Consider the following 26345-nt stretch of genomic DNA (forward strand, 5'->3'; position numbering starts at 1 on the left):
CCGCCTCGCGCCATGCTCGGGCCTTTGCTGCTGCTGCTCTCCTGCGGGGGGGCCCTGCTCGGCGCCGGTGAGTGGGGCGCCGCGGGCACCGGGGTGCCAGGCCCCTCAGGGCCCCTCCGCGTGCGAACGTCTCCAGGCCTTCTCGCCTCAGAGACTTGGCGAGAGGCAGGCGGGCCATGTGGACGCTGATGACGAGGAGATGGCCGACGGGCCAGGGCGGCCTGTCCCTGTTCCACGGCCGCCCCGCTGGCAAAGGCCCACGTGCGCACGCGAGCAGGGGGACAGGGTCCCTCGGGACGCAAGCGTGCTGGGCAGGGCACAGAGGTCGGGCCTCAGTGCCTGAAGCCAGGCACTGGCAGCCCCCACCGGGCCCTGGGTCCTGAGAGGCCTCTGGGGTCCCCAGGGGCAGCCAGAGGGCGTGCAGGGGGCCTTGTGGGCACTGAAGTCCAAAGACTCAGGGAGAGAGCTGACTCCGGGGAGTCCTGGCTACCAACAGCAAGCCCGAGGTTGGTTCTGGGCCTCAGTTTCCCGGTCTGTAAAGTGGGGCGACACTCCCCTGTGTGACGATGTGAGGATCAAAGAAACAGGGGTTGGAAGGGCCACCCCACCCAGCCTCACCCATCAGGCCATGGGGACACAGGTCCCCCTCCTCCTCCCCCAGGCCCCTCAGCCAAGCACCCCTCAGAAGGGGCCAGCCAAGAGGGGTCACCCCATGGCCGGGGGAAGCCCTTCCTGCTGGCTGACCGCAGGCACCAGGCCTGACCCAGAGCCCGGTCTCGAGCCCGGAGGAAGCCTACCTCCTTAGCTCCTGCCCCGCTGTGCCCCTTGGCAGCCCCAGGGCCCCTCTAACCTCAGTGTGGGGCCAAGCAGAGGTGCCCGGCCCGGGGGCAGGCCTCAAGGCCAGTGGGCAGCCCTGGGCCCATTCCACCCCTTACCTCCCACGAAGACCCTTCCCCACCCCTCAGGCACCAGCTTTCTCACCAGGGGTGGCTCTGAGCACCCAGGACCCCTGCCCAGCCAACACCACCTCCCTGGGCCCACTCCAGGCCCTGGGGACCCTCAGACCTGGGCCCAGAACCAGGGCGGGGGAGACGCCAGGAGCCAGGCAGGGTGGGTGTCGGACGCAGGGGTGGCAAGGGGAGTGGCCTTGGAGCTGTGGGGGTTCGGGCTGCAGGCGCGGTGGGGTCGGGGGCAAGACAGGGCCTCTAAGTGCTGACCCCTCGCTGGCCCCGGGGGAGGCGAGAGGCCAGCCCTGCCTTCCTGGACCGGAGGCTCCGACCTCGGGGGCTGGGGGCTGGGGACTCCGGGATGGAGGCCTCCGAGCAGGGCCTGGGCCGACCAGAACGGGCAGTGCGGGAAGGGCCGCCAAGCGTGCAGAAGGAGCAGCGTGTGTGCCAGCCCCACAGGGCCCGTCCAGGGTGGCACAGCCGACGTGACTCCAGGCGTTGTGGGGGCTGGTGGTGAGCCGAGAAGAGGTGCCGGGGCACACCTGCGTGGTGGGGGCTGTAGGGGAGGAGGCCGGGTCACCACCCCTTCGGCCGGCTGGGGACCCCACGGCCATGTCAGGCGGGCCCCTTCCTGGTGCCACCCAGAGGGACGACGTGGGCAGCCACCACGCTGGGACTCAGGAGTCGGTGTAGCCAGGAACCCACGCACCCCGAGGCAGGGGGCACAGCGGGCAGGGGCAGGGATGGGACGCCGGGGCGCACTCAGATGACCCTGCCACCCACCAGCACTGGGACCTCAGCCCCAGACGTGGGCGGCCGCATGCTGACGGGGGGCCCTGTCCTCGAAGGTCTGGAGGACAGCTCCTTGGTGCCCCCACGGCTCCACAGGGCGAAGGACCCCCCACAGCCAGATGAGGCTCACGGGCAGCCCCCCGTTCTGAGGAACTGCCCAGGGCACAGGGCCATGGCCTGGCTATAGGGCGAGTGTAGCCTGGAGTCTCTGCGAGGGGAGACCCCAGCCCACCCCTTCCCCGGGGGAGATGAGCTCGTCCTGCAGAGGGGGCAGGGGTCCTGCTGAACGTGGGCTAAGCTGCCGCTTCACGTCCCAGAGCCCAGCCCCGACAGAGGCCCACACTCCCGTGAGGCAGACCCCAGCCCAGAGCTGGGTGGGCATGGAGACGTGGGCCTCTTTCCCCACCCACCCCCCGGGGGCGCCTGGAGACTGGGAGGGGCCCCAGACCCCCTCTGCCGGCTGGGAGGACGCAGGACTCCAAGACCCCACCCTCTCTGCAGCTCCAGACAACAGGGGCCGGTGCTCCACATGGGGGGCCGGCCACTTCTCCACCTTTGATGGCCACACATACGACTTCTCGGGGACCTGCAACTACGTCTTTGCGGCCGTCTGCAAGGATGCCCCATCCACCTTCAGCGTCCAGCTACGGCGAGGGCCTGGTGGGAACATCTCCCGGATCATTGTGGAGCTGGGGGCCTCTGTAGTCACCGTGCAGGACGCAGTCATCACCGTCAAGGACGTGGGGTAGGCCGAGAGCTGGGAGGGGCCACTGGGGGCCCGGGCTTGGCGCTGACCACAGTTGCCTTGCAGGGTGGTCAGCCTGCCCCACACCAGCAACGGGCTCCAGATCACACCCTTCGGACAGAGCGTGCGCCTGCTGGCCAAGCAGCTGGAGATGGAGCTGGTGGTCATGTGGGGTCCCGGTGCCCATCTCACGGTGAGGGCGTCAGCAGGGGTTGGGGGCCGGGCGGGGAGCCTGGGCTTTCAAGGGGCTTGAGGACAAGCCAATGAGAACGGCGGTCCCCAGTGAGAAGCCAGCAGGCCTGGGTCCTGCCCTGTGAGGGGGCTCTGTGCCCCTGGAGCGGGTGTGAGTAGCTCCTGGGGGGGCCCCGGGGCCCTGTGCCCCTCCCTGCCCACCCAACAGCAGTGCCCACCCCTGCAGGTACTGGTGGAGAGGAAGTACATGGGCAAGATGTGCGGGCTGTGTGGGAACTTTGACGGCAAGAAGACCAACGAGTTTCTGAGCGAGGACGGTAGGTGAGGGCTGGTGCCCCCCATGCGGCATGGCAACCAGGGTGCTGACCCCACCCTGCCCCCCCCAGGCCAACTGCTGGAGCCCCACAAGTACGCCGCCCTCCAGAAACTGGACGACCCCAACGAGATCTGCGCCTACGAGGCCATCCCCAGCCCCCGGCTCCTGCAGGCAGAGCACGTGTGTGAGGCGGCGGGGCTGGGCTCCCAGGGTCGGAGGTGGGGGTCCTATCGCCAGGGTGGGGCCGGCCCACGGGGTCTGACTGGGACCCAGGCCAGCAACACCCCAGCCTTGCAGGGCACGTGTGTGGTGGGGGACATGCCTTGGCCCCCGTGACCCTGCGTGGCCCTGTGCCCAGGCCCAGGCCTGCCTGCGGCTGCTGACCCTGGTGGCGCCCGAGTGCACCGTGCCCCAGGAGCCCTTCCTGCTGAGCTGCCAGGCGGACATGGCCGCATGCGCGGAGCCCGGCCGGCCCAACTGCAGCTGCGCCACGCTGTCCGAGTACTCACGCCAGTGCAGCGTGGCCGGCCAGCCCGTCAGCAGCTGGCGGGGCCCCGACCTCTGCTGTGAGTCCCGGGGAGCGAGGAGAGAGGACCAGGGCGGGTGGAGGGGTGGTCAGGCCGGGGGCCGCAGGCCCCTCTCACAGGGCAGCTCGACCTGCAGCTGTGGGCCAGTGCCCGGCCAACCAGGTGTACTGGGAGTGCGGCGAGACCTGCGTGCGGACCTGCTCCAACCCGCGGCACAGCTGCTCCAGCTTCTGCACCTTCGGCTGCTTCTGCCCAGAAGGTGAGGGCATCACCCTCCCGGGACGCCCTAGCAGAGCAGAGCCGGGCCTCCGCCCCCCCACCCCAGGGTGGGAGCCGGGACCCGCGGCTCCAGACGCTCCACTGGGACTTGCCCCAGCGAAGGCTTTCCCTGCCCTGTGCACGCGCCGGTCCCCTCCCGCAGGGAGCAGGGCGGTGGCGGGCAGGGCCTGCCGCCCATGGGGCAGCACCCAGGGAAGGGGGAGGGCCGAGAGCAGGGCTCTCCCAGGCCCCCACAGGCGGGGGAGGGGCCCCCCAGCCGCAGCCCCAGGAAGCCCCTCTCCTGCAGGGACGGTTCTGGACGACATCTCGAAAAACCACAGCTGTGTTCCCGAGCCCCAGTGCCCCTGCATGCTCAGTGGGGTGGTCTACGCCCCCGGGGAGGTCACAACAGCCGCCTGCCAGACCTGGTGAGTGCCGGGCCGTGGGAAAGGGCGTGCAGGCCAGCGGGGGAACGCGGGGGGATGCTGGGTCACGCCTGTCACCCACAGCCGGTGCTCGGGGGGCCACTGGGAGTGTGAGGAGCGGCCCTGCCCGCGGCGCTGCGCCCTGGAGGGCGGCTCCTTCGTCACCACGTTCGACGCCAGGCCCTACCGCTTCCATGGCACCTGCACCTACGTCCTTGTCCAGGTAGGACACACCTCCGCCAGGGGCCCCGCCACAGGCGGGGGGACACCGTGAGTGCCCTGGGGCCTGACCCGAGCCACCCTCCCCCAGAGCCCCCAGCTCCCTGGCGGCGGCTCGCTCATGGCTGCGTTCGACAAGTCTGGGTATTCACACTCGGAGACCTCCCTGGTTGCTGTCATCTACAAGTCCAGCCAGGTGAGGCCACCCCACCTGTGCCCACCCGGGGCCCCAGGCAGACGCACCCCAGCTCCCGCTTCACCCTGCCTGGCCCACACGAGGTGGGGGTTTCCCCTGCTCCTGGCCCCCTGTAACTCGGGCCTCCTTCCCCCAGGACAAAATCGTGATTTCTCAGGATGAGGTGGTCACCAACAACGGCGACACCAAATGGCTGCCGTACAAGACTCGTATGTCCCCAGCCCTACCTAGCACCCGGGGCCTCACCGAGCTGAGTCCCAAAGCAGGCCACTCGATGAGGCTCCTGTCCCCTCAGGAAACATCACGGTCTTCAGGCAGACATCCACCCACCTTCAGATGGTCACCACCTTTGGGCTGGAGCTCGTGATCCAGCTCTGGCCCGTGTTCCAGCTGTACATCACCGTCGGGCCCCAGTTCAGAGGCCAGACCAGAGGTGAGTCCCACCCCAGTCTGCCCAGGGCTGGCCCAGATGCCCCTCCCTGCCCGGCCTGACCACCCCAGAGGAGGAGTGCCCCGCAGAGCCTGGCGCTGACCTGGCCCGTCCAGCACCACAGCTGGCCCTCCCAGTGTGGTTAGGGGAGGAGGGGGCCTCAGGGAGCACAGGGCAGGACCGGAGCAGCACAGGCCACCCACCCTCACCACTGGCCCAGGGCTCTGCGGCAACTTCAACGGGGACACGACGGACGATTTCACCACGAGCATGGGCATCGCCGAGGGCACTGCCTCGCTCTTTGTGGACTCCTGGCGGGCGGGGAACTGCCCCGCTGCGCTGGAGCGAGAGACCGACCCCTGCTCCATGAGCCAGCTCAACAGTGAGTGCTGCCCAGGAGGGGTGGGGTGGGCGGGAGACCGCAGCGGGCAGCTCATCCACGCCGGCCTGCCCCCCCAGAGGTGTGTGCGGAGACCCACTGCGCGGTGCTGGTGCAGAAGGGCACGGTGTTCGAGAACTGCCATGCCACCGTGGACCCCAAGCCCTTCTACAAGGTGGGTGGGGGCGTGGGCATGGAAGGGCCTCAGGGGAGACTCTCGGGGTTCGGGGGGACGCTCATGGCCACTGTCTGCCCGCAGAGGTGCGTGTACCAGGCTTGCAACTACGAGGAGACATTCCCGCACATCTGCGCCGCCCTCGGCGACTACGCGCTCGCGTGCGCCTCCCGGGGCGTCCTGCTGCAGGGCTGGAGGAACAGCGTGGACAACTGCAGTGCGTGGGGGGGCGGGGCCTGTGTGGTGGGCGGGGCTTGTGGCGGCGGGCACAGTGGGGCCGGCGGAGTCTGCGGGGCTGGCGGGTGGGCGTGGCCTATGGGGGCGGACACAGCGGGTGGGCGGGGCCTGCGGGGCAGATACAGAGGGCGCCTCCCCAGGATCTGACTCCTGTCCCCCGGGCCCCCGTAGGCATTCCCTGCACAGGCAACCAGACGTTCAGCTACAACAGCCAGGCCTGTGACCACACGTGCCTGTCGCTGACGGACCGCGAGGCCGAGTGCCACCCCAGCGCTGTGCCAGTGGACGGCTGCAACTGCCCTGAGGGCACCTACCTGAACCACAAGAGCGAGTGTGTGCGCAAGGCCCAGTGCCCCTGCCTCCTGGACAGCCACGGGTTCATCCTGGCCGACCAGTCCACCATGGTCAACGGGGTCGTCTGGTGAGCAAGGGCTCCGATGGCAGCTGCCCCGCCTGCAGCCCTGCCAAGGCAGTGCTCACCCAGCCTCTCTCCCACAGCCACTGCATCAACGGGCGGCTGAGCTGTCGGGCGCGGCCTCAGATGCTTCTGGGTACGTGGCTGTGGCCAAGGCTGGTGGAGCTGGGCTGGCTGCCTCGGCTCCTCTGTGCCCACCTCACCCCGGGCCCCTTGTCTCTGCAGCGACCTGCTCCGCGCCGAAGACCTTCCAGTCCTGCAGTCAGTCCTCGGAGGACAAGTTTGGGGCAGCCTGCGCCCCCACCTGTCAGATGCTGGCCACTGGCACCCCCTGCGTAAGGCTGGCGGGAACGAGGGGCAAGGGCGCTCCTTGGTAGAGCAGACCCCACTGCCTAAGGAAGCCAGGGATGCCCTGGGGTGGACGTTCCCACAGTGGACGTCCCGCAGCTTCTTGGTCCATGAGAGGATTCCCACAGGCCCTTCAAGGACGGCAGGCCATGCTCCATCCCACCCATCCCATGATGAGTGACCAACAGCCTGGCCGCCGAGCATGCTCCTCTGTGGGCTCCCTGAGGACTGAGGGCCCTGGTGCTTGGGAAGGGGCCAGAGCAGCCCAGCCGTGACGCCCCTAGGGGCGGGCTGGGGCAGCTTTGATAAGAGAAAGGCCCAGAGCAGGGTGCACGCAGGGAGGGGTCTGGGAAGAACGCAGTGGGGGGTCTCAGAAGGGCCCAGGGCTGTAGCAGCAGCAAGCGGGGCCACCCTCCACGGGCCACTGACCCTCCTCCCGCAGGTGCCCACGAAGTGTGAGCCCGGCTGTGTCTGTGCCAAGGGGCTCTACGAGAACGCCAGCGGGCAGTGCGTGCCCCCCGAGGAGTGCCCATGCGAGTTTGCGGGCATCTCCTACCCCCGGGGCGCTGAGCTCCACACTGACTGTAAGAGCTGGTGAGCTGCAGCCCCGCCCGCAGACCCTGGGGGCCCAACTGTCCTCAAGTGCTTGGGGTGGCCAGGAGCCCCCCCCCCCAAAGGGTCAAGGGTCCTGTGGGGCGCATGTGCCCAGGTCGTCCCTCGAACTCCAGGACACCCTGCTCCTCCCACAGCACCTGCTCGAATGGGACGTGGTCCTGCCAGCAGAGCGCCCACTGCCCGTCCACCTGCAGCCTCTATGGGGAGGGCCACGTGGTCACCTTTGACGGGCAGCGCTTCGTGTTCGACGGCAACTGCGAGTACATCCTGGTCACGGTGAGTGTGCGCCAGGCCACAGGGTCAACGTGGGGCTGGGGGCCACGGGGCTGGCTCCTCAACAACCCCTTCCCCACAGGACGGCTGCAATGCCAGTGACTCGCAGCCCACCTTCAAGATCCTGACAGAGAACGTCGTGTGTGCAAAGTCAGGCGCCACCTGCTCACGGGCCATAAAGATCCTCCTGGGGGTGAGCAAGCGGGTGGCCTCCCCAACTGCCCCGGAGCCCCAAAGCCTAGCCACTCAGGATCCTTGCCGCCCTCTGCCCCTGACCTCCACATCCACACCATGCCAGCAGTGTCCCCCAGAACTGGACAACGGTGCAGCGGGGAGGGGTCTCCCCCAAGCCTGATCCTTAGCCCTCAGCAGATTCCAGGGTGCCCTGGGACCTTCTCCCAAGAAGGCTCTAGACAGCAAGCCCCTAGGCCAGGAGAGCTCGGGCCGGGAGGGGGAGCCCCACAGCCCTAAGCTGCTGCCCAGGGCCAGGCAGCCGGTGACAGCTGCGCCCCGCCAGGGCCTGTCCATCGTGCTGGCAGACGCCAACTACACGGTGAGCGGGGAGGACCCTGGCGTGCACTTCCGGGTCAAGGCTGGCTCCCTGCACCTGGTGCTGGACGTCACCATCGGCAGCGCGTACAACCTGACTCTCACCTGGAACAAGCACATGGCCGTCTTCATCAAGGTCGCCCGCGCCTCCCAGGTAGCGCTGCCCGCCCTGCGGCCCGGGGTCGTGGGGAGCCCGGCCCGCCGGCACCTGACACCAGCCCCCGCAGGATCCCCTCTGCGGCCTGTGTGGCAACTACAATGGGAATATGAAGGACGACTTCCAGACACGCAGCAAGTACTTGGCGTCCAGCGAGCTGGAGTTCGTGAACTCCTGGAAGGAGAGCCCGCTGTGCGGCGACACCACCTTCGCGCTGGACCCCTGTAGCCTCAACACCTTCCGCCGCTCCTGGGCCGAGCGCAAGTGCAGCATCATCAACAGCCAGACCTTCGCCGCCTGCCACGGCCAGGTGGGCCGGGCCCCGCCCCGCCCCGCCCCGCCCCGCCCCGCCCCGGCCAGGTGGGCCCCTTCCCGCCCCGCCCCGCCCCTTCCCGCCCCGCCCCTTCCCGCCGGGCCCCGCCCCCGCCCCCGCCCCAACTCGCCCCGCGGCGCCCTGCCCCGCCTCGCCAGCGCCAGGCGGTCGAGGTGGGTCGGCGGGGCAAGCCCAGCCCTCGCCTGACCCCGAGGGGTGCCCACAGGTCTACCGCCTGCCCTACTACGAGGCCTGCGTACAGGACACGTGTGCGTGCGACACTGGGGGGGACTGCGAGTGCCTATGTGACGCTGTGGCTGCCTACGCCAAGGCCTGCGTGGACAAGGGCGTGTGTGTGGACTGGCGGTCCCCCGACTTCTGCCGTAAGTCCTGCTCCCACCCTCCAGCCTCTGCGGGGCCGTGGCTGAGCTGCCAGGCTGCCGGCGCTTCTCCAGGATGGGCAGCAGGCCATGCCCAGGGAGGCCTTGCGGAGGGACCCTGAGCCCTGAGGGACCCTGAGCCGGGGGGTGAGGGTGGGGGGATGCTGAGCCCTGAGGGACCCTGAGCCCGGGGTAGGGGGGACGCTGAGCCCTGGGGGACCCTGAGCCTGGGGGAACCCTGAGCCCTGAGGGACCCTGAGCCCGGGGGACGCTGAGCCTGGGGGACCCTGAGCCCGGGGGACCCTGAGCCCAGAGTGGGGGGGACACTGAGCCCTGAGGGACCCTGAGCCCAGGGTGGGGGGGACCCTGAGCCCGGGGTGGGGAAGACCCTGAGCCCGGGGGACCCTGAGCCCTGAGGGACCCTGAGCCCAAGGTCAGGAGGACCCTGAGCCCGGGGGACCCTGAGCCCGGCTCTGCCACTGATGGAGCCCCTCCCCCCAGCCGTGTACTGTGACTTCTACAACACGCACATGCAGCTGGGCAGCGAGTTCCAGTACACCCAGCAGGCCAACTGCACATGGCACTACCAGCCGTGCCTCTGCCCCGCGTGGCCACAGAGCGTCCCGGACAACATCGAAGGTCCGGGCGTGGGAGAGACGGGAGGAGGGCAGCCTGCAGCATCAGGACCACTGACAGGCGGGACGGGGAGCCGAATGGTGGGGAGCCTGACAGGCCCTCTGGGAGGGCTGAGGCCAGGGGAAGAGGGGCTTCCGGCTCAGGCACTGAGGTCTGGTCATTCTCTGTGTGCTCCTCTCAGGCTGCTACAACTGCTCCCAGGATGAGTACTTCGATCACGACAAGGGGACGTGCGTGCCATGCAGTAAGCCCAGCCCACTGCCCGCAAGCCCCCACCCCTCACAGAGGGGTGCCCTGTGTCCCCTGCTGCTCCCTGGGACACAGCCAGACACACAGGGAAAAGGGTCAGCCCTTGCCTCCCCGCACCAAACATCCACTCTCCCAGCCTCTGGTCGCAGGGCATACCCAGGCCTGCTGAGGAGTGTGGGTGCAGGGCAGGGACCTCCTCTGGGTTCAGCAACAGGCAGCTGGGGGGTACTGACCATCAGCTGCAGCGACCCTGGGGCAGCATCCAGCCAGCACCACCAGTTCCCGCCAGGCCCATCCATGCCGACGTGGGGGGTGCGGGAAGGATGGGGAGCAGGGGTCCCGACACTTCCGCGGCAGCTCCAACCCCCGGGTTCCTGACTCAGGCCCTGGGGACACAGCCGAAGGCTTTGCAGGGCCTCCCTGGGTGGGGGGTGGGGAGGCGGGGGGCAGCGCTCCTGACTGGCCCCTCTCTTGCAGGGCTGCTGCCCACCACGCCGGCTCCAACAGGTGATTGCACACACACGAGGGGTTGCGGTGACGCAGGCTCTTCCCCGGGCTCTCCCCCGGGCTCTCCCGGCTCTACTCCATGGGACAGCCCAGGCAGCTGGCCTGTGTCTGTCCTCCGGGGCAGCAGCCGGGCATGCAGGTGTGGGGGGCAGGTGCACCTGGGCCGGCCCTGGGGGAAGGAGTCAGACGGAAGGGCAGGCAGGCCCCGACGCCCGGCCACTGAGCACCGCGGGGCCTCCTGCCCAGCCCAGGGGGCTCGGGGGCCCAGCAGGGAAGAGGGTTCCTCCCCAAGGGCATGCGGGGGCAGCTGCCGACCCCACAACAGCAGCACGCGTGTCCCCCGCAGGCTCGCCTGCCACAGAAACCACGCCAGCCACGGCCAGCACCACACTGACCCCCAGCACTGGGCTCGGCTCCCCAACGACACCCACGGCCCCCACGCAGACGCCTAGCCTCTCAGCCACAGCCTCTTCATCCACACAGGCAGGGACAGCCCCAACCACCCGGACACAACCAGCGGTCTCCTCAGAGGGTAAGGCCCAGGCAGGGGCCCGGCAGTGGGCGAGGAAGCACCCAGGGGCGTGTGGGTGGGGCTGAAGGGGACACCAGGCACCGTCCCTGCAGGGTCACCTCAGAGCACCTCTGCTGTCACCGCCCGGGCCACATCCGCACTGGCCCCCACGGCCACTCAGAGGTCCACAGCCACAGGCCCTCCCGTGACCTGGGCCACCACGTGGCCCACGGGGCCCTCCTTCAGCACCACCACGCAGTCCACAGCTCGGGCCACGGCGCACACGACAGCAGCCTCGCCAAGCCTGGCAACACCAGGGACCGCCACAGAGTACCCCACAAGTAAGCACGCCACCACCACCTGTCCCTGCAGAGGGGCCTCCATGGGGCAGCCCCAGCACCCAGCCTGAGCCTCTGGGCCACGGGGAAGACAGTGGCCTTGGGCGGCCCCTGTGACCATGGGCCTAAGGTGAGGGCAGCCCACCCAGCTCATTACGCTCCTCTCCGCACATCTCCCAGACCACTGGACCCAAGCAGCCTTCCCCCACGGCCACCTTCACTGAGGGATCCACAGGCCTCAGGGTGCCACGGATCCAAAAGGCCCCTGAGCCAAGCACAGGCCCCAGCTTGGGGGCAGGGCCACCAACTTCCCATTCCCCTGAGAGCAAGGGGGAAGAGGAAGCACTTGCCTGAGACAAGAGCAGAGGAGCCCACCCTGAGAGTAGGACTGCTAGGGAGGGACCCCAAAACCCACCGCAGGCATTCAGGATGAAACAAGGGCCCACAGACAATGCTGGGACAGGGGGCTGGGAGAGGAACCAGAGTCACCCAGAAAGCTGCTGGACACCCCAGCAGGTCCACCAGAGTCACAGGTGCGGAGGCCAGTGTGGAAGGCGTGGGCGACCCCAGAGCAGGGCAGCGAGGGGGAGGGAGTGAAATGACGCCCCTGCTTCCAACAGCATCCTCAACACACCGATGGAGCCCCGAAACCCCCGCCAGTGAGGAGACAGTGCGCACGGAGCCCTCACAACCGCCAGAGGGCACCACAGGGCCCAGCACGGAACACACTGCCCTGCGGCCAACCGCGCCCACCGCCGGGGCCCAGGGCAGCGCCAGCCCCAGCACGCCGGCGGCCCCCTCCACGGCCACGCCCACCGCCCACTCCAGCACCACCCTTCCCCTCCCTGTCCCCACCACAGCCCAGACAGCAGCTCCAGCCACGCCCAGCACAGCCACAGCCACAGCCCCACCACTGACAGAGACCACCACACCCACAGCCCCACCACTGACCACCACCACTACACCCACAGCCCCACCACTGACCACCACCACTACACCCACAGCCCCACCACTGACAGGGACTACCACACCCACAGCCCCACCACTGACAGGGACCACCACACCCACAGCCCCACCACTGACAACCACCACCACAGGGACCACGACACCCACAGCCCCAGCACTAACCACCACCACCACACCCACAGCCCCACCACTGACAGGGACCACCACACCCACAGCCCCACCACTGACAGGGACCACCACACCCACAGCCCCCCCACTGACAACCACCACCACAGGGACCACCACACCCACAGCCCCACCACTAACCACCACCACCACACCCACAGCCCCACCACTGACAGGGACCACCACACCCACAGCCCCACCACTGACAGGGACCACCACACCCACAGCCCCACCACTCACAGAGACCACCACACGCACAGCCCCACCACTCACAGAGACCACCACACCCACAGCCCCACCACTGACAACCACCACCACACCCACAGCCCCACCACTGACAGGGACCACCACACCCACAGCCCCCCCACTGACAACCACCACCACAGGGACCACCACACCCACAGCCCCACCACTCACAGAGACCACCACCACAGGGACCACCACACCCACAGCCCCACCACTCACAGAGACCACCACACGCACAGCCCCACCACTGACAGAGACCACCACACCCACAGCCCCACCACTGACAGGGACCACCACACCCACAGCCCCACCACTGACAGGGACCACCACACCCACAGCCCCACCACTGACAGGGACCACCACACCCACAGCCCCCCCACTGACAACCACCACCACAGGGACCACCACACCCACAGCCCCACCACTAACCACCACCACCACACCCACAGCCCCACCACTGACAGGGACCACCACACCCACAGCCCCACCACTGACAGGGACCACCACACCCACAGCCCCACCACTCACAGAGACCACCACACGCACAGCCCCACCACTCACAGAGACCACCACACCCACAGCCCCACCACTGACAACCACCACCACACCCACAGCCCCACCACTGACAGGGACCACCACACCCACAGCCCCCCCACTGACAACCACCACCACAGGGACCACCACACCCACAGCCCCACCACTCACAGAGACCACCACCACAGGGACCACCACACCCACAGCCCCACCACTCACAGAGACCACCACACGCACAGCCCCACCACTGACAGAGACCACCACACCCACAGCCCCACCACTGACAGAGACCACCACACCCACAGCCCCAGTACTGACAGAGACCACCACCACAGGGACCACCACACCCACAGCCACACCACTCACAGAGACCACCACCACAGGGACCACCACACCCACAGCCCCACCACTCACAGAGACCACCACACGCACAGCCCCACCACTCACAGAGACCACCACACCCACAGCCCCACCACTGACAACCACCACCACACCCACAGCCCCACCACTGACAGGGACCACCACACCCACAGTCACACCACTGACAACCACCACCACAGGGACCACCACACCCACAGCTCCACCACTGACAGAGACCACCACAACCACAGTCACACCACTGACAGGGACCACCACACCCACAGCCCCAATACTGACAACCATCACCACAGAGACCACCACACCCACAGCCACACCATTCACAGAGACCACCACACCCACAGCCCCACCACTGACCACCACCACTACACCCACAGCCCCACCACTGACAGGGACCACCACACCCACAGCCCCAATACTGACAGAGACCACCACCACAGGGACCACCACACCCAAAGCCCCACCACTCACAGAGACCACCACCACAGGGACCACCACACCCACAGCCCCAATACTGACAGAGACCACCACCACAGGGACCACCACACCCACAGCCCCACCACTCACAGAGACCACCACACACACAGCCCCACCACTGACAGAGACCACCACACCCACAGCCCCACCACTGACAACCACCACCACACCCACAGCCCCACCACTGACAGAGACCACCACACCCACAGCCCCACCACTGACAGGGACCACCACACCCACAGCCCCACCACTGACCACCACCACTACACCCACAGCCCCACCACTGACAGAGACCACCACACCCACAGCCCCACCACTGACAGGGACCACCACACCCACAGCCCCAATACTGACAGAGACCACCACACGCACAGCCCCACCACAGACAACCACCACCACACCCACAGCCCCACCACTGACAGAGACCACCAGAAAAACCACAACACCCACAGTCATACCACTGACAGAGACCACCACACCCACAGTCACACCACTGACAGAGACTACAACAGAAACCACCACAGTCACAGCCACTCTACTGACAGAGACAACCAGAGAGACTACCACACCCACAGCCCCAATACAGACAGAGACCTCCACACGCACAGCCCAACCACTGACAGAGACCACCACACCCACAGCCCCACCACTCACAGAGACCACCACACGCACAGCCCCACCACTCACAGAGACCACCACACCCACAGCCCCACCACTGACAGAGACCACCACACCCACAGCCCCACCACTGACAACCACCACCACACCCACAGCCACACCACCGACAGAGACCACCATACCCACAGCCCCACCACTGACAGGGACCACCACACCCACAGTCACACCACTGACAACCACCACCACAGGGACCACCACACCCACAGCTCCACCACTGACAGAGACCACCACCACCACAGTCACACCACTGACAGGGACCACCACACCCACAGCCCCAATACTGACAACCATCACCACAGAGACCACCACACCCACAGCCACACCACTCACAGAGACCACCACACCCACAGCCCCACCACTGACCACCACCACTACACCCACAGCCCCACCACTGACAGGGACCACCACACCCACAGCCCCAATACTGACAGAGACCACCACACGCACAGCCCCACCACAGACAACCACCACCACACCCACAGCCCCACCACTGACAGAGACCACCGGAAAAACCACTACACCCACAGTCATACCACTGACAGAGACCACCACACCCACAGTCACACCACTGACAGAGACTACAACAGAAATCACCATAGTCACAGCCACTCCACTGACAGAGACAACCAGAGAGACTACCACACCCACAGCCCCAATACTGACAGAGACCTCCACACGCACAGCCCCACCACTCACAGAGACCACCACACGCACAGCCCCACCACTCACAGAGACCACCACACCCACAGCCCCACCACTGACAACCACCACCACACCCACAGCCCCACCACTGACAGAGACCACCACACCCACAGTCACACCACTGACAGAGACCATTAAACCTATAGCCACACCCACAGCCCCACCACTGACCACCACCACCACAGAGACCACCACACCCACAGCCACACCACTGACAGAGACCACCACACCCACAGCCCCAATACTGACAGAGACCACCACACGCACAGCCCCACCACTGACAACCATCAGCACACAGACCACCACACCCACAGCCCCACCACTGACAGAGACCACCAGAAAAACCACTACACCCACAGTCATACCACTGACAGAGACCACCACACCCACAGTCACACCACTGACAGAGACTACAACAGAAACCACCACAGTCACAGCCACTCCACTGACAGAGACAACCAGAGAGACTACCATACCCACAGCCCCAATACTGACAGAGACCTCCACACGCACAGCCCCACCACTCACAGAGACCACCACACCCACAGCCCCACCACTCACAGAGACCTCCACACGCACAGCCCCACCACTCACAGAGACCACCACACCCACAGCCCCACCACTCACAGAGACCACCACACGCACAGCCCCACCACTGACAGAGACCACCACACCAACAGCCCCACCACTGACAGAGACCACCACACGCACAGCCCCACCACTCACAGAGACCACCACACGCACAGCCCCACCACTGACAGAGACCACCACACCCACAGCCCCACCACTGACAGAGACCACCACACCCACAGCCCCACCACTCACAGAGACCACCACACGCACAGCCCCACCACTGACAGAGACCACCACACCAACAGCCCCACCACTGACAGAGACCACCACACGCACAGCCCCACCACTGACAGAGACCACCATACCCACAGCCCCACCACTGACAGGGACCACCACAACCGCAGTCACACCACTGACAGAGACCATTAAACCCATAGCCACACCCACAGCCCCACCACTGACCACCACCACCACAGAGACCACCACACCCACAGCCCCACCACTGACAGAGACCACCATACCCACAGCCCCAGTACTGACAGAGACCACCACACGCACAGCCCCACCACTGACAGAGACCACCACAGCCACAGCCCCACCACTGACAGATATCACCACACCCACAGCCCCACCACTGACAGAGACCACCATACCCACAGCCCCAGTACTGACAGAGACCACCACACGCACAGCCCCACCACTGACAGAGACCACCACAGCCACAGCCCCACCACTGACAGATATCACCACACCCACAGCCCCACCACTGACAGAGACCACCACACGCACAGCCCCACCACTGACAGAGACCACCACACCCACAGTCACACCACTGACAGAGACCATTAAACCCATAGCCACACCCACAGCCCCACCACTGACCACCACCACCACAGAGACCACCACACCCACAGCCACACCACTGACAGAGACCACCACACCCACAGCCCCAATACTGACAGAGACCACCACACGCACAGCCCCACCACTGACAGAGACCACCACACCCACAGCCCCACCACTGACCACCACCACCACAGAGACCACCACACCCACAGCCACACCACTGACAGAGACCACCACACCCACAGCCCCAATACTGACAGAGACCACCACACGCACAGCCCCACCACTCACAGAGACCACCATAAAAACCACTACACCCACAGTCATACCACTGACAGAGACCACCACACCCACAGCCACACCACTGACAACCACCACCATAGAAACCACCACACGCACAGCCCCACCACTGACAGAGACCACCACACCCACAGCCCCACCACTGACAAAGACCACCAGAAAAACCACTACACCCACAGTCATACCACTGACAGAGACCACCACACCCACAGCCACACCACTGACAACCACCACCACAGGGACCACCACACCGAGAGCCACGCCACTGACAGAGACCACCAGAAAAACCACTACACCCACAGTCATACCACTGACAGAGACCACCACACCCACAGTCACACCACTGACAGAGACTACAACAGAAACCACCACAGTCACAGCCACTCCACTGACAGAGACAACCAGAGAGACTACCATATTCACAGCCCCAATACTGACAGAGACATCCACACGCACAGCCCCACCACTGACAGAGACCACCACACCCACAGCCCCACCACTGAAAACCACCACCACACCCACAGCCCCAACACTGACAGAGACCACCACACCCACAGCCCCACCACTGAAAACCACCACCACACCCACAGCCCCAACACTGACAGAGACCACCACACCCACAGCCCCACCACTCACAGAGACCACCACACACACAGCCCCACCACTCACAGAGACCACCACACCCACAGCTCCACCACTGACAGAGACTACCACACCCACAGCCACACCACTGACCACCACCACCACAGGAACCACCACACCCATAGCCACGCCACCGACAGAGACAATCATACCCACAGCCCCACCACTGACAGAGACCACCACACCCACAGCCCCACCACTGAAAACCACCACCACACCCACAGCCCCAACACTGACAGAGACCACCACACCCACAGCCCCACCACTCACAGAGACCACCACACCCACAGCCCCACCACTCACAGAGACCACTACATCGACAGCCCCACCACTGACAGAGACCACCACAGCCACATCACTGACAGAGACCACCAAGACCACACCACTGACAACCACCACCACAGGGACCACCAGACCCAGAGCCACGCCACTGACAGAGACCACCAGAAAAACCACTACACCCACATTCATACCACTGACAGAGACCACCACACCCACAGCCCCACCACTGACAGAGACCACCACACCCACAGCTCCACCACTGACAGAGACCACCACACCCACAGCCACACCACTGACCACCACCACCACAGGAACCACCACACCCATAGCCACGCCACCGACAGAGACAATCATACCCACAACCCCACCACTGACAGAGATCACCACACCCACAGCTACATCACTGACAAAGACCACCACACCCACAGTCACAACACTGACAACCACCACCACAGGAACCACCACACCCATAGCCCCACCACTGACAGAGACCACCACACCCACAGTCACACCACTGACAGAGACAACCATACCAACAGCCCCACCACTGACAGAGACCACTACAAAAACCACTACACCCACAGCCACACCACAGACAAAGACTACAACAGAAACCACCACAGTCACAGCCACTCCACTGACAGAGACAATCAGAGAGACTTCCACATCCACAGCCACACCACTGACAAAGAACACTACATCCAAAGCCCCACCGCTGACAGAGACCACCACACCCACAGCCCCACCACTGACAACTACCACCACAGGCACCACCACAACCACAGCCACGCCACTGACAGAGACCCATACGTCCACAGCCACACCACTAACAAAGACCACAATAGAGACCAGCACACCCAGAGCCACACCACTGACAGAGACCACCAGAAAAACCACCACACCCACAGTCACACCACTGACAGAGACCACCACAGAAACCACCACACGCACAGTCACACCACTGACAAAGACTACAACAGAAACCACCACAGTCACGGCCACTCCACTGACAGAGACAACCAGAGAGACCATATCCACAGGCCCAATACTGACAGAGACCACCACACGCACAGCCCCACCACTGACAGAGACCACCACAGCCACACCACTGACAACCACCACCACACCCACAGCCACACCACTGACCACCACCACCACAGGAACCACCACACCCATAGCCACGCCACTGATAGATACCACCACACCCACAGTCACACCACTGACAGATACCACCATACCCACAGCCCCACCACTGACAGAGACCACTACAAAAACCACTACACCCACAGCCACATCACTGACAAAGACTACAACAGAAACCACCACATCCACAGCCACACCACTGACAAAGACCACTACACCCACAGCCCCACCACTGACAACTACCACCACAGGGACCACCACACCCACAGCCCCACCACTGACAGAGTCCACCATACCCACAGTCACACCACTGACAGAGACCCATACATCCACAGCCACACCACTAACAAAGACCACAATAGATACCACCACACCCAGAGCCAAACCACTGACAGAGACCACCAGAAAAACCACCACACCCACAGTCATACCACTGACAAAGTCCACCACACCCACAGCCCCACCACTGACAGAGACCACCACACCCACAGCTCCACCACTGACAGAGACCACCACACCCACAGCCCCACCACTGACAGAGACCACCACACCCACAGCCCCACCACTGACAGAGACCACCACAGCCACACCACTGACAACCACCACCACAGAGACCACGACACCCACAGCCCCACCACTGACAGAGACCACCAGAAAAACTACCACACCCACAGTAATACCACTGACAGAGACCAGCACAGAAACCGCCACACGCACAGTCACACCACTGACAAAGACTACAACAGAAACGACCACAGTCACAGCCACTCCACTGACAGAGACAACCAGAGAGACTACCATATCCACAGCCACACCACTGACAAAGACCACCACACCCACAGCCCCACCACTGACAGAGACCACCACACCCACAGCCCCACCACTGACAGAGACCACCACAGCCACACCATTGACAACCACCACCACAGAGACCACTACACCCACCGCCCCACCACTGACAGAGACCACCACAGCCACACCATTGACAACCACCACCACAGAGACCACCACACCCACAGCCCCACCACTGACAGAGACCACCACAGCCACACCACTGACAACCACCACCACAGAGACAACCACACCCACAGCCCCACCACTGACAGAGACCACCACACTCACACCACTGACAACCACCACCACAGGGACCACCACACCCAGAGCCACGCCACTGACAGAGACCACCAGGAAAACCACTACACCCACAGTCATACCACTGACAGAGACCACCACACCCACAGTCACACCACTGACAGAGACTACAACAGAAACCACCACAGTCACAGCCACTCCACTGACAGAGACAACCAGAGAGACTACCACACCCACAGCCCCAAAACAGACAGAGACCTCCACACGCACAGCCCCACCACTGACAGAGACCACCACACCCACAGCCCCACCACTCACAGAGACCACCACACGCACAGCCCCACCACTGACAGAGACCACCACAGCCACACCACTGACAACCACCACCACAGAGACCACGACACCCACAGCCCCACCACTGACAGAGACCACCAGAAAAACTACCACACCCACAGTAATACCACTGACAGAGACCAGCACAGAAACCACCACACGCACAGTCACACCACTGACAAAGACTACAACAGAAACGACCACAGTCACAGCCACTCCACTGACAGAGACAACCAGAGAGACTACCATATCCACAGCCACACCACTGACAAAGACCACCACACCCACAGCCCCACCACTGACAGAGACCACCACACCCACAGCCCCACCACTGACAGAGACCACAGCCACACCATTGACAACCACCACCACAGAGACCACCACACCCACCGCCCCACCACTGACAGAGACCACCACAGCCACACCATTGACAACCACCACCACAGAGACCACCACACCCACAGCCCCACCACTGACAGAGACCACCACAGCCACACCACTGACAACCACCACCACAGAGACAACCACACCCACAGCCCCACCACTGACAGAGACCACCACACTCACACCACTGACAACCACCACCACAGGGACCACCACACCCAGAGCCACGCCACTGACAGAGACCACCAGGAAAACCACTACACCCACAGTCATACCACTGACAGAGACCACCACACCCACAGTCACACCACTGACAGAGACCACCACAGAAACTGCCACACGCACAGTCACACCACTGACAACCACTACCACAGAGACCACCACACCCACAGCCCCACCACTGACAGAGACCACCAGAAAAACTACCACACCCACAGTAATACCACTGACAGAGACCAGCACAGAAACCGCCACACGCACAGTCACACCACTGACAAAGACTACAACAGAAACGACCACAGTCACAGCCACTCCACTGACAGAGACAACCAGAGAGACTACCATATCCACAGCCCCACCACTGACAGAGACCACCACACGCACAGCCCCACCACTGATAGAGACCACCACACCCACAGCCCCACCACTGACAGAGACCACCACACCCACAGCCCCACCACTGACAGAGACCACCACAGCCACACCACTGACAACCACCACCACAGAGACCACCACTCCCACAGCCCCACCACTGACAGAGACCACCACAGCCACACCACTGACAACCACCACCACAGAGACCACCACTCCCACAGCCCCACCACTGACAGAGACCACCACAGCCACACCACTGACAGAGACCACCACACCCACAACACTGACAACCACCACCACAGGGACCACCACACCCACAGCCCCAATACTGACAGAGACCATCACACCCACAGCCCCACCACTGACAGAGACCACCACAGCCACAGCCCCACCACTGACAGAGACCACCACACCCACACCACTGACAACCACCACCACAGAGACCACCACACCCACAGCCCCACCACTGACAGAGACCACCACAGCCACACCACTGACAGAGACCACCACACCCACAGCCCCACCACTGACAGAGAGCACCACACCCACACCACTGACAACCACCACCACAGGGACCACCACACCCATAGCCCCACCACTGACAGAGACCACCACACCCACACCACTGACAACCACCACCACAGGGACCACCACACCCACAGCCCCACCACTGACAGAGACCACCACAGCCACACCATTGACAACCACCACCACAGAGACCACCACACCCACAGCCCCACCACTGACAGAGACCACCACACCCACAGCCCCACCACTGACAGAGACCATTACACCCATAGCCACACCCACAGCCCCACCACTGACAGAGACCACCACACCCACAGCCCCACCACTGACAGAGACCACCACAGCCACACCATTGACAACCACCACCACAGAGACCACCACACCCACAGCCCCACCACTGACAGAGACCACCACACCCACAGCCCCACCACTGACAGAGACCACCACAGCCACACCATTGACAACCACCACCACAGAGACCACCACACCCACAGCCCCACCACTGACAGAGACCACCACACCCACAGACACACCACTGACAGAGACCACAGCAGAAACCACCACAGCCACACCAGTGACAAATACCACCACAGGGATCACCACACCCACAGACACACCACTGACAAAGACCACCACAGGGACCACTCAAGCCCAAAACTCGGTCAGCACAGTAACCTTCACAGCCCCAATATCACACTCTACTTCAGCCATCCTCCCTGTGACCACTTCTCCAGCACTCAGCACTATCTCCCGTACATCCACCAGTAGAGGCACTGGGACACCCATGACACGCACTACAACAGCCGCCCCCACTGGGCCACACACGCCATTCACCACTCACTCCAGTGCCAACGTTTCTGTCCATACCACCTCTCACACAACAGCTCTGCCAGCAGGAACATCCTTCCGGACCACCACCACCCATTCCACCCCATCACATCCAGAGACCCTTCCCGTCCACGTGTCAACATCTGTGACTTCCACCTCTCACCCAGTCATCACCCCAACGGAGTCCCACGCTACCTACTCCACCACAAAGCCTACTGGCACCCCAACGCCACTGACACACGTCCTGGTCACATCCACGGCACCCACACCCATGTCCTCACTGTTGACAACAACAACAGGGAGCACCACACCCACAACCCTGCCACTCACAAAGACCACCACAGGGACCACTCAAGCCCAGAGCCCGGTCAGCACGGCGCCAGCACAAAGCTCTAGCTTCCCCTCTCCGTCATCTTCTCCGGCTTCTCTGAACCCAAGCCGAAGTCCTCTAACCACTTCTGTTTCCGTGTCGACTCTGCCCCATTACCCCCCTTCTTCCACTGTCTCGACCCCCTCCTCCTCGCCCACTGCTTCCTCTCCTCCTCCTCACGGGTCCTCGAACACCTCTCCTTTGATATCATCTTCCCCCTCCCCTTCTGCAGTCTCCACTTCACACAGCATCCCAAGTGTCAGCTCAGCTCCACACCGTCCCTCGCCCTCTGCACCTCTGACCGAGTCACAGACAGCATCCCTGCCGACCAGCCCCCCTTCCCCCGCCGCCTCCACACCCATCAGGCCCTCCCTCTCACCTCCATCAGCTCCCACGCTGTCCCCTGCCCCCACTGTTAGTACCATCATCCTGTCTACACCCCGGACCACAGTCAGCAGCCCCACCTCCTCCGTCCCGTCCTCTCAGTCCACCACCGCACAGGCCACCTCTCTCACCACCCAAACCCCCACCCACGGCCTCCTGTCTTCTACGCTGGGCGTGACAGCCGTCCCAAGTTCTCCAGCCACCAACCTCACCACCAGACAGCCGAGTACCACCAGGCTGCAGACTACCGTGTTCCTGGCCAGCTCCATCACTGCACATGGAAGCTCCTTCCTCCCCACCGCCGGGTCTGTGTCCACAGAGAGCCAGTCCATCTCCTCCTTTGCTACATCTCTTCCCAGCTCTGCAGGTGAGTGACATCTCTGCAGCCACCTCATGACCCACGGGCACACTTCTCAGCCTCTTCTCTGCGCTCTGGACAACACTCTGGGTCACTCCCACTGGACCCCCACGTTTTCTTTTCCCCTCACACCTCCTGATGACCCTATGGGTGCTGCCTCTCCCCTAACCTCTGCTGCGCCCCATCACGCCTTGCCCACACCCACAGAGGCTGGTCCAGCTCTCACAGCAAGTGTGTCTTTCTTCCCCCTAAAGCTCTCGCTCGCCCTGCCTAGGGATGGTCAGGCAGCACAGGACAACGAGCAGACTTGGGGTCATGCTCAACCAGCTGGAGCTGCAGCCGCAGCCCTGGGCCAGCCCCTGGCATGCCACCCCGGGTCTCCGGGCTCTGGCGCCTCAGCCATGCCCTGGGGGTGTCTAGGAGGACAGGGCCACACTTCCCCCTGCCTCTCCACCCTGTCCTTTGCTGTCTGCTGCTCACACATCCTCTGGGCCTCTGCTCAGCCTTTCTCGGCTAGGTCAGTGAACTCCAGCCTGGCCAGCCTCGCCCAGGCTACAGAAAGCACACACACCCCTCACTTCAGGTGCCTGCCAGGGGCTGGACTGGAGCTAGGGGCTGGACTGGAGCTAGGGGCTGGGGTGCCCCGTGCTGCAGGGTCAGCGCCGCCCAGGCCTCAGTGCTGCAGGTGCCTCCAGCTCTGCTCTGCCTTCCTGCCCGAGCCCTGCCCAAGCCCCCTGCCCTCCAGGGTGCCTCCCCCTGGCATGGCATGCGTCCCCGGCCTCCCGCAGCGGGGACTCCCACCACTGTGGGTGGCACTGAAAGGCAGCCTGCGCTCTTGCGGGATGAGCACTGCGGAGAGGCTGCCTGTCGAGGAGGAGACCAGAATGCGGGGTGGGAGCAGGAGCAGGAGGTCAAGTGGAAGAGGGCTGGGGCAATGGGAGCCACAGGACGCATCCCAAGCTCTGTCCCCACCAAGCCTCTCACCTCACCTCCAGTGGAAAAGGCAGGCAGGCAGGGCTTGAAGCCACAGGGAGGCCTCGCGAGGGGGCAGGTGGGCAGGCGAGAGACGCCGTCCAGTCTTCCCTTTTCACTCGAGTGCCACACTGCCAGCTCTCTGACAGGCGCCCAAGCCTGTCCACTGGGATGGATGCAGGGCAGAGCTCACAGCCGGGTCCACACCCCGCCCGGCCCCAGTAGCACAGACCGCTGCAGGGAGCTCACGCGACACCATCTGCCCCCGTGGGTACACTGACACCTACCCCATCCCTCTCACAGGTACTGAGACAGGCAGACCAGAGACACCTCCGTCCACAGGTTGGTGCTGGGCCGGGGAGGAAGGTGGCGAGGGAGGCCGGGGCTGAGCAGGGCTCCACCAGGGCCAGGGCTGCAATCTGCCTCACCCTCTGAGAAACCCTCGACCTTGAGGGACTCCCAACGCAGCCAGTTTTCAGTAAGAAAAAACACAACGACAGACTTAACGTCAGGCTTTGTTTCTACGCAAAGCTGTGAGGTCTGACCTCGGTGGGGCTCAGACAAGGGAAGAAGGTCCGGGGCCCAGGGTGGGGGCCCAGGGGAGACACCACTGTGGGCAGGTGCCCAGGTGGCCCCGTTCAGATCATCTAAGCCGTCGGGCAGCTGGCAGCCTGCCCTCGGCGGAGCCAGCACCACCCACTGTGCCGCACAACAAGGGGTTCAAAACCCACGCCCTAGGGCCAGGTATGTCAGCTCCTGCTCTCGAGGGGGCAGGTGCGGAGCCCCCAGAGGCCACGCCCCGGGGCCGCTGCCTGACGCCCGCCTCTCCACGCCCAGGGGCCTGCAGCGTGAAGGAGTCGGAGGAAGAAGTCACTTTCCAGGGGTGCACGGCCAACATCACGGTGACCCGCTGCGAGGGTGTGTGCGCCTCCTCGGCCAGGTGAGCCATCGGCCCCGGGCAGTGTCTGTCCGGGTCCTGGGCTGGGAGCCCACCCTGCCTGACAGAGACTCTTCTCACAGAAGCTAGGGAAGACCCGCCGAGAGCTCCCAGCCCCAGCAGTGTGCCGCCCCGTCAGGGCACCCCGGCCCCCCAACACACACCTGTCTGCGCCACACCTGCTGGAGCGGGGGAGCTCAGAAACGGGAGCCAGCCCCTCCCTGCAGGCCCAGGCTGGGACCCTGGTGCCCACCTCCCCACGGGCCGGGGAGGGGCACGCTGAGGCGGCTGCCCTGACGCGTGCTCCCCCCACCGCTCCTCTGCAGCTTCGACACGGACACCATGCAAGTAGCCACCACCTGCAGCTGCTGCCACCCTGTCAGCTCCTACGAGGCGGAGCTCATGCTGCCCTGCATGGACCCTGTGGCGTGGGGGCAGCAGCTGGTGCTCACAGTGCAAGTGTTCAGCAGCTGTGCGTGCTACCGCCGGCGCTGCGGAGACTAG

The 26345-nt window shown here is 64.5% G+C and overlaps 1 protein-coding gene across 1 annotated transcript; it reads left to right on the top strand.

The window, feature by feature from the left end:
- The first annotated feature begins 1713 nt into the window (after positions 1 to 1713).
- Positions 1714 to 26345, top strand: MUC6 (mucin 6, oligomeric mucus/gel-forming). Its single transcript, XM_052661715.1, has 35 exons — positions 1714 to 1795; positions 2241 to 2484; positions 2551 to 2677; positions 2903 to 2993; positions 3063 to 3172; positions 3351 to 3558; positions 3656 to 3778; positions 4085 to 4205; positions 4287 to 4425; positions 4513 to 4617; positions 4754 to 4826; positions 4913 to 5050; positions 5268 to 5429; positions 5507 to 5601; positions 5686 to 5818; positions 6010 to 6259; positions 6337 to 6389; positions 6479 to 6588; positions 7044 to 7195; positions 7351 to 7492; positions 7572 to 7682; positions 8007 to 8192; positions 8266 to 8505; positions 8735 to 8891; positions 9390 to 9527; positions 9706 to 9792; positions 10627 to 10812; positions 10905 to 11132; positions 11750 to 11939; positions 18230 to 18685; positions 19163 to 19329; positions 22520 to 23187; positions 23677 to 23941; positions 25679 to 25844; positions 26168 to 26345. The coding sequence occupies exons 1-35, from the start codon at positions 1714 to 1716 to the stop codon at positions 26343 to 26345; spliced, it is 6081 nt and encodes a 2026-aa protein (XP_052517675.1).

Source organism: Budorcas taxicolor, chromosome 25 (genome assembly GCF_023091745.1).
Source record: "Budorcas taxicolor isolate Tak-1 chromosome 25, Takin1.1, whole genome shotgun sequence".
Classification (NCBI taxonomy): domain Eukaryota; kingdom Metazoa; phylum Chordata; class Mammalia; order Artiodactyla; family Bovidae; genus Budorcas; species Budorcas taxicolor.

Bases quoted from the DNA above. Each gene is read 5' to 3' on its own strand.
- MUC6 (XM_052661715.1), top strand. From the start codon at position 1,714: ATGACCCTGCCACCCACCAGCACTGGGACCTCAGCCCCAGACGTGGGC. The intron at 7,493-7,571 runs GTGAGTGTGCGC...CCTTCCCCACAG, and splicing joins GCGAGTACATCCTGGTCACG to GACGGCTGCAATGCCAGTGA. The intron at 7,683-8,006 runs GTGAGCAAGCGG...GCGCCCCGCCAG, and splicing joins CCATAAAGATCCTCCTGGGG to GGCCTGTCCATCGTGCTGGC.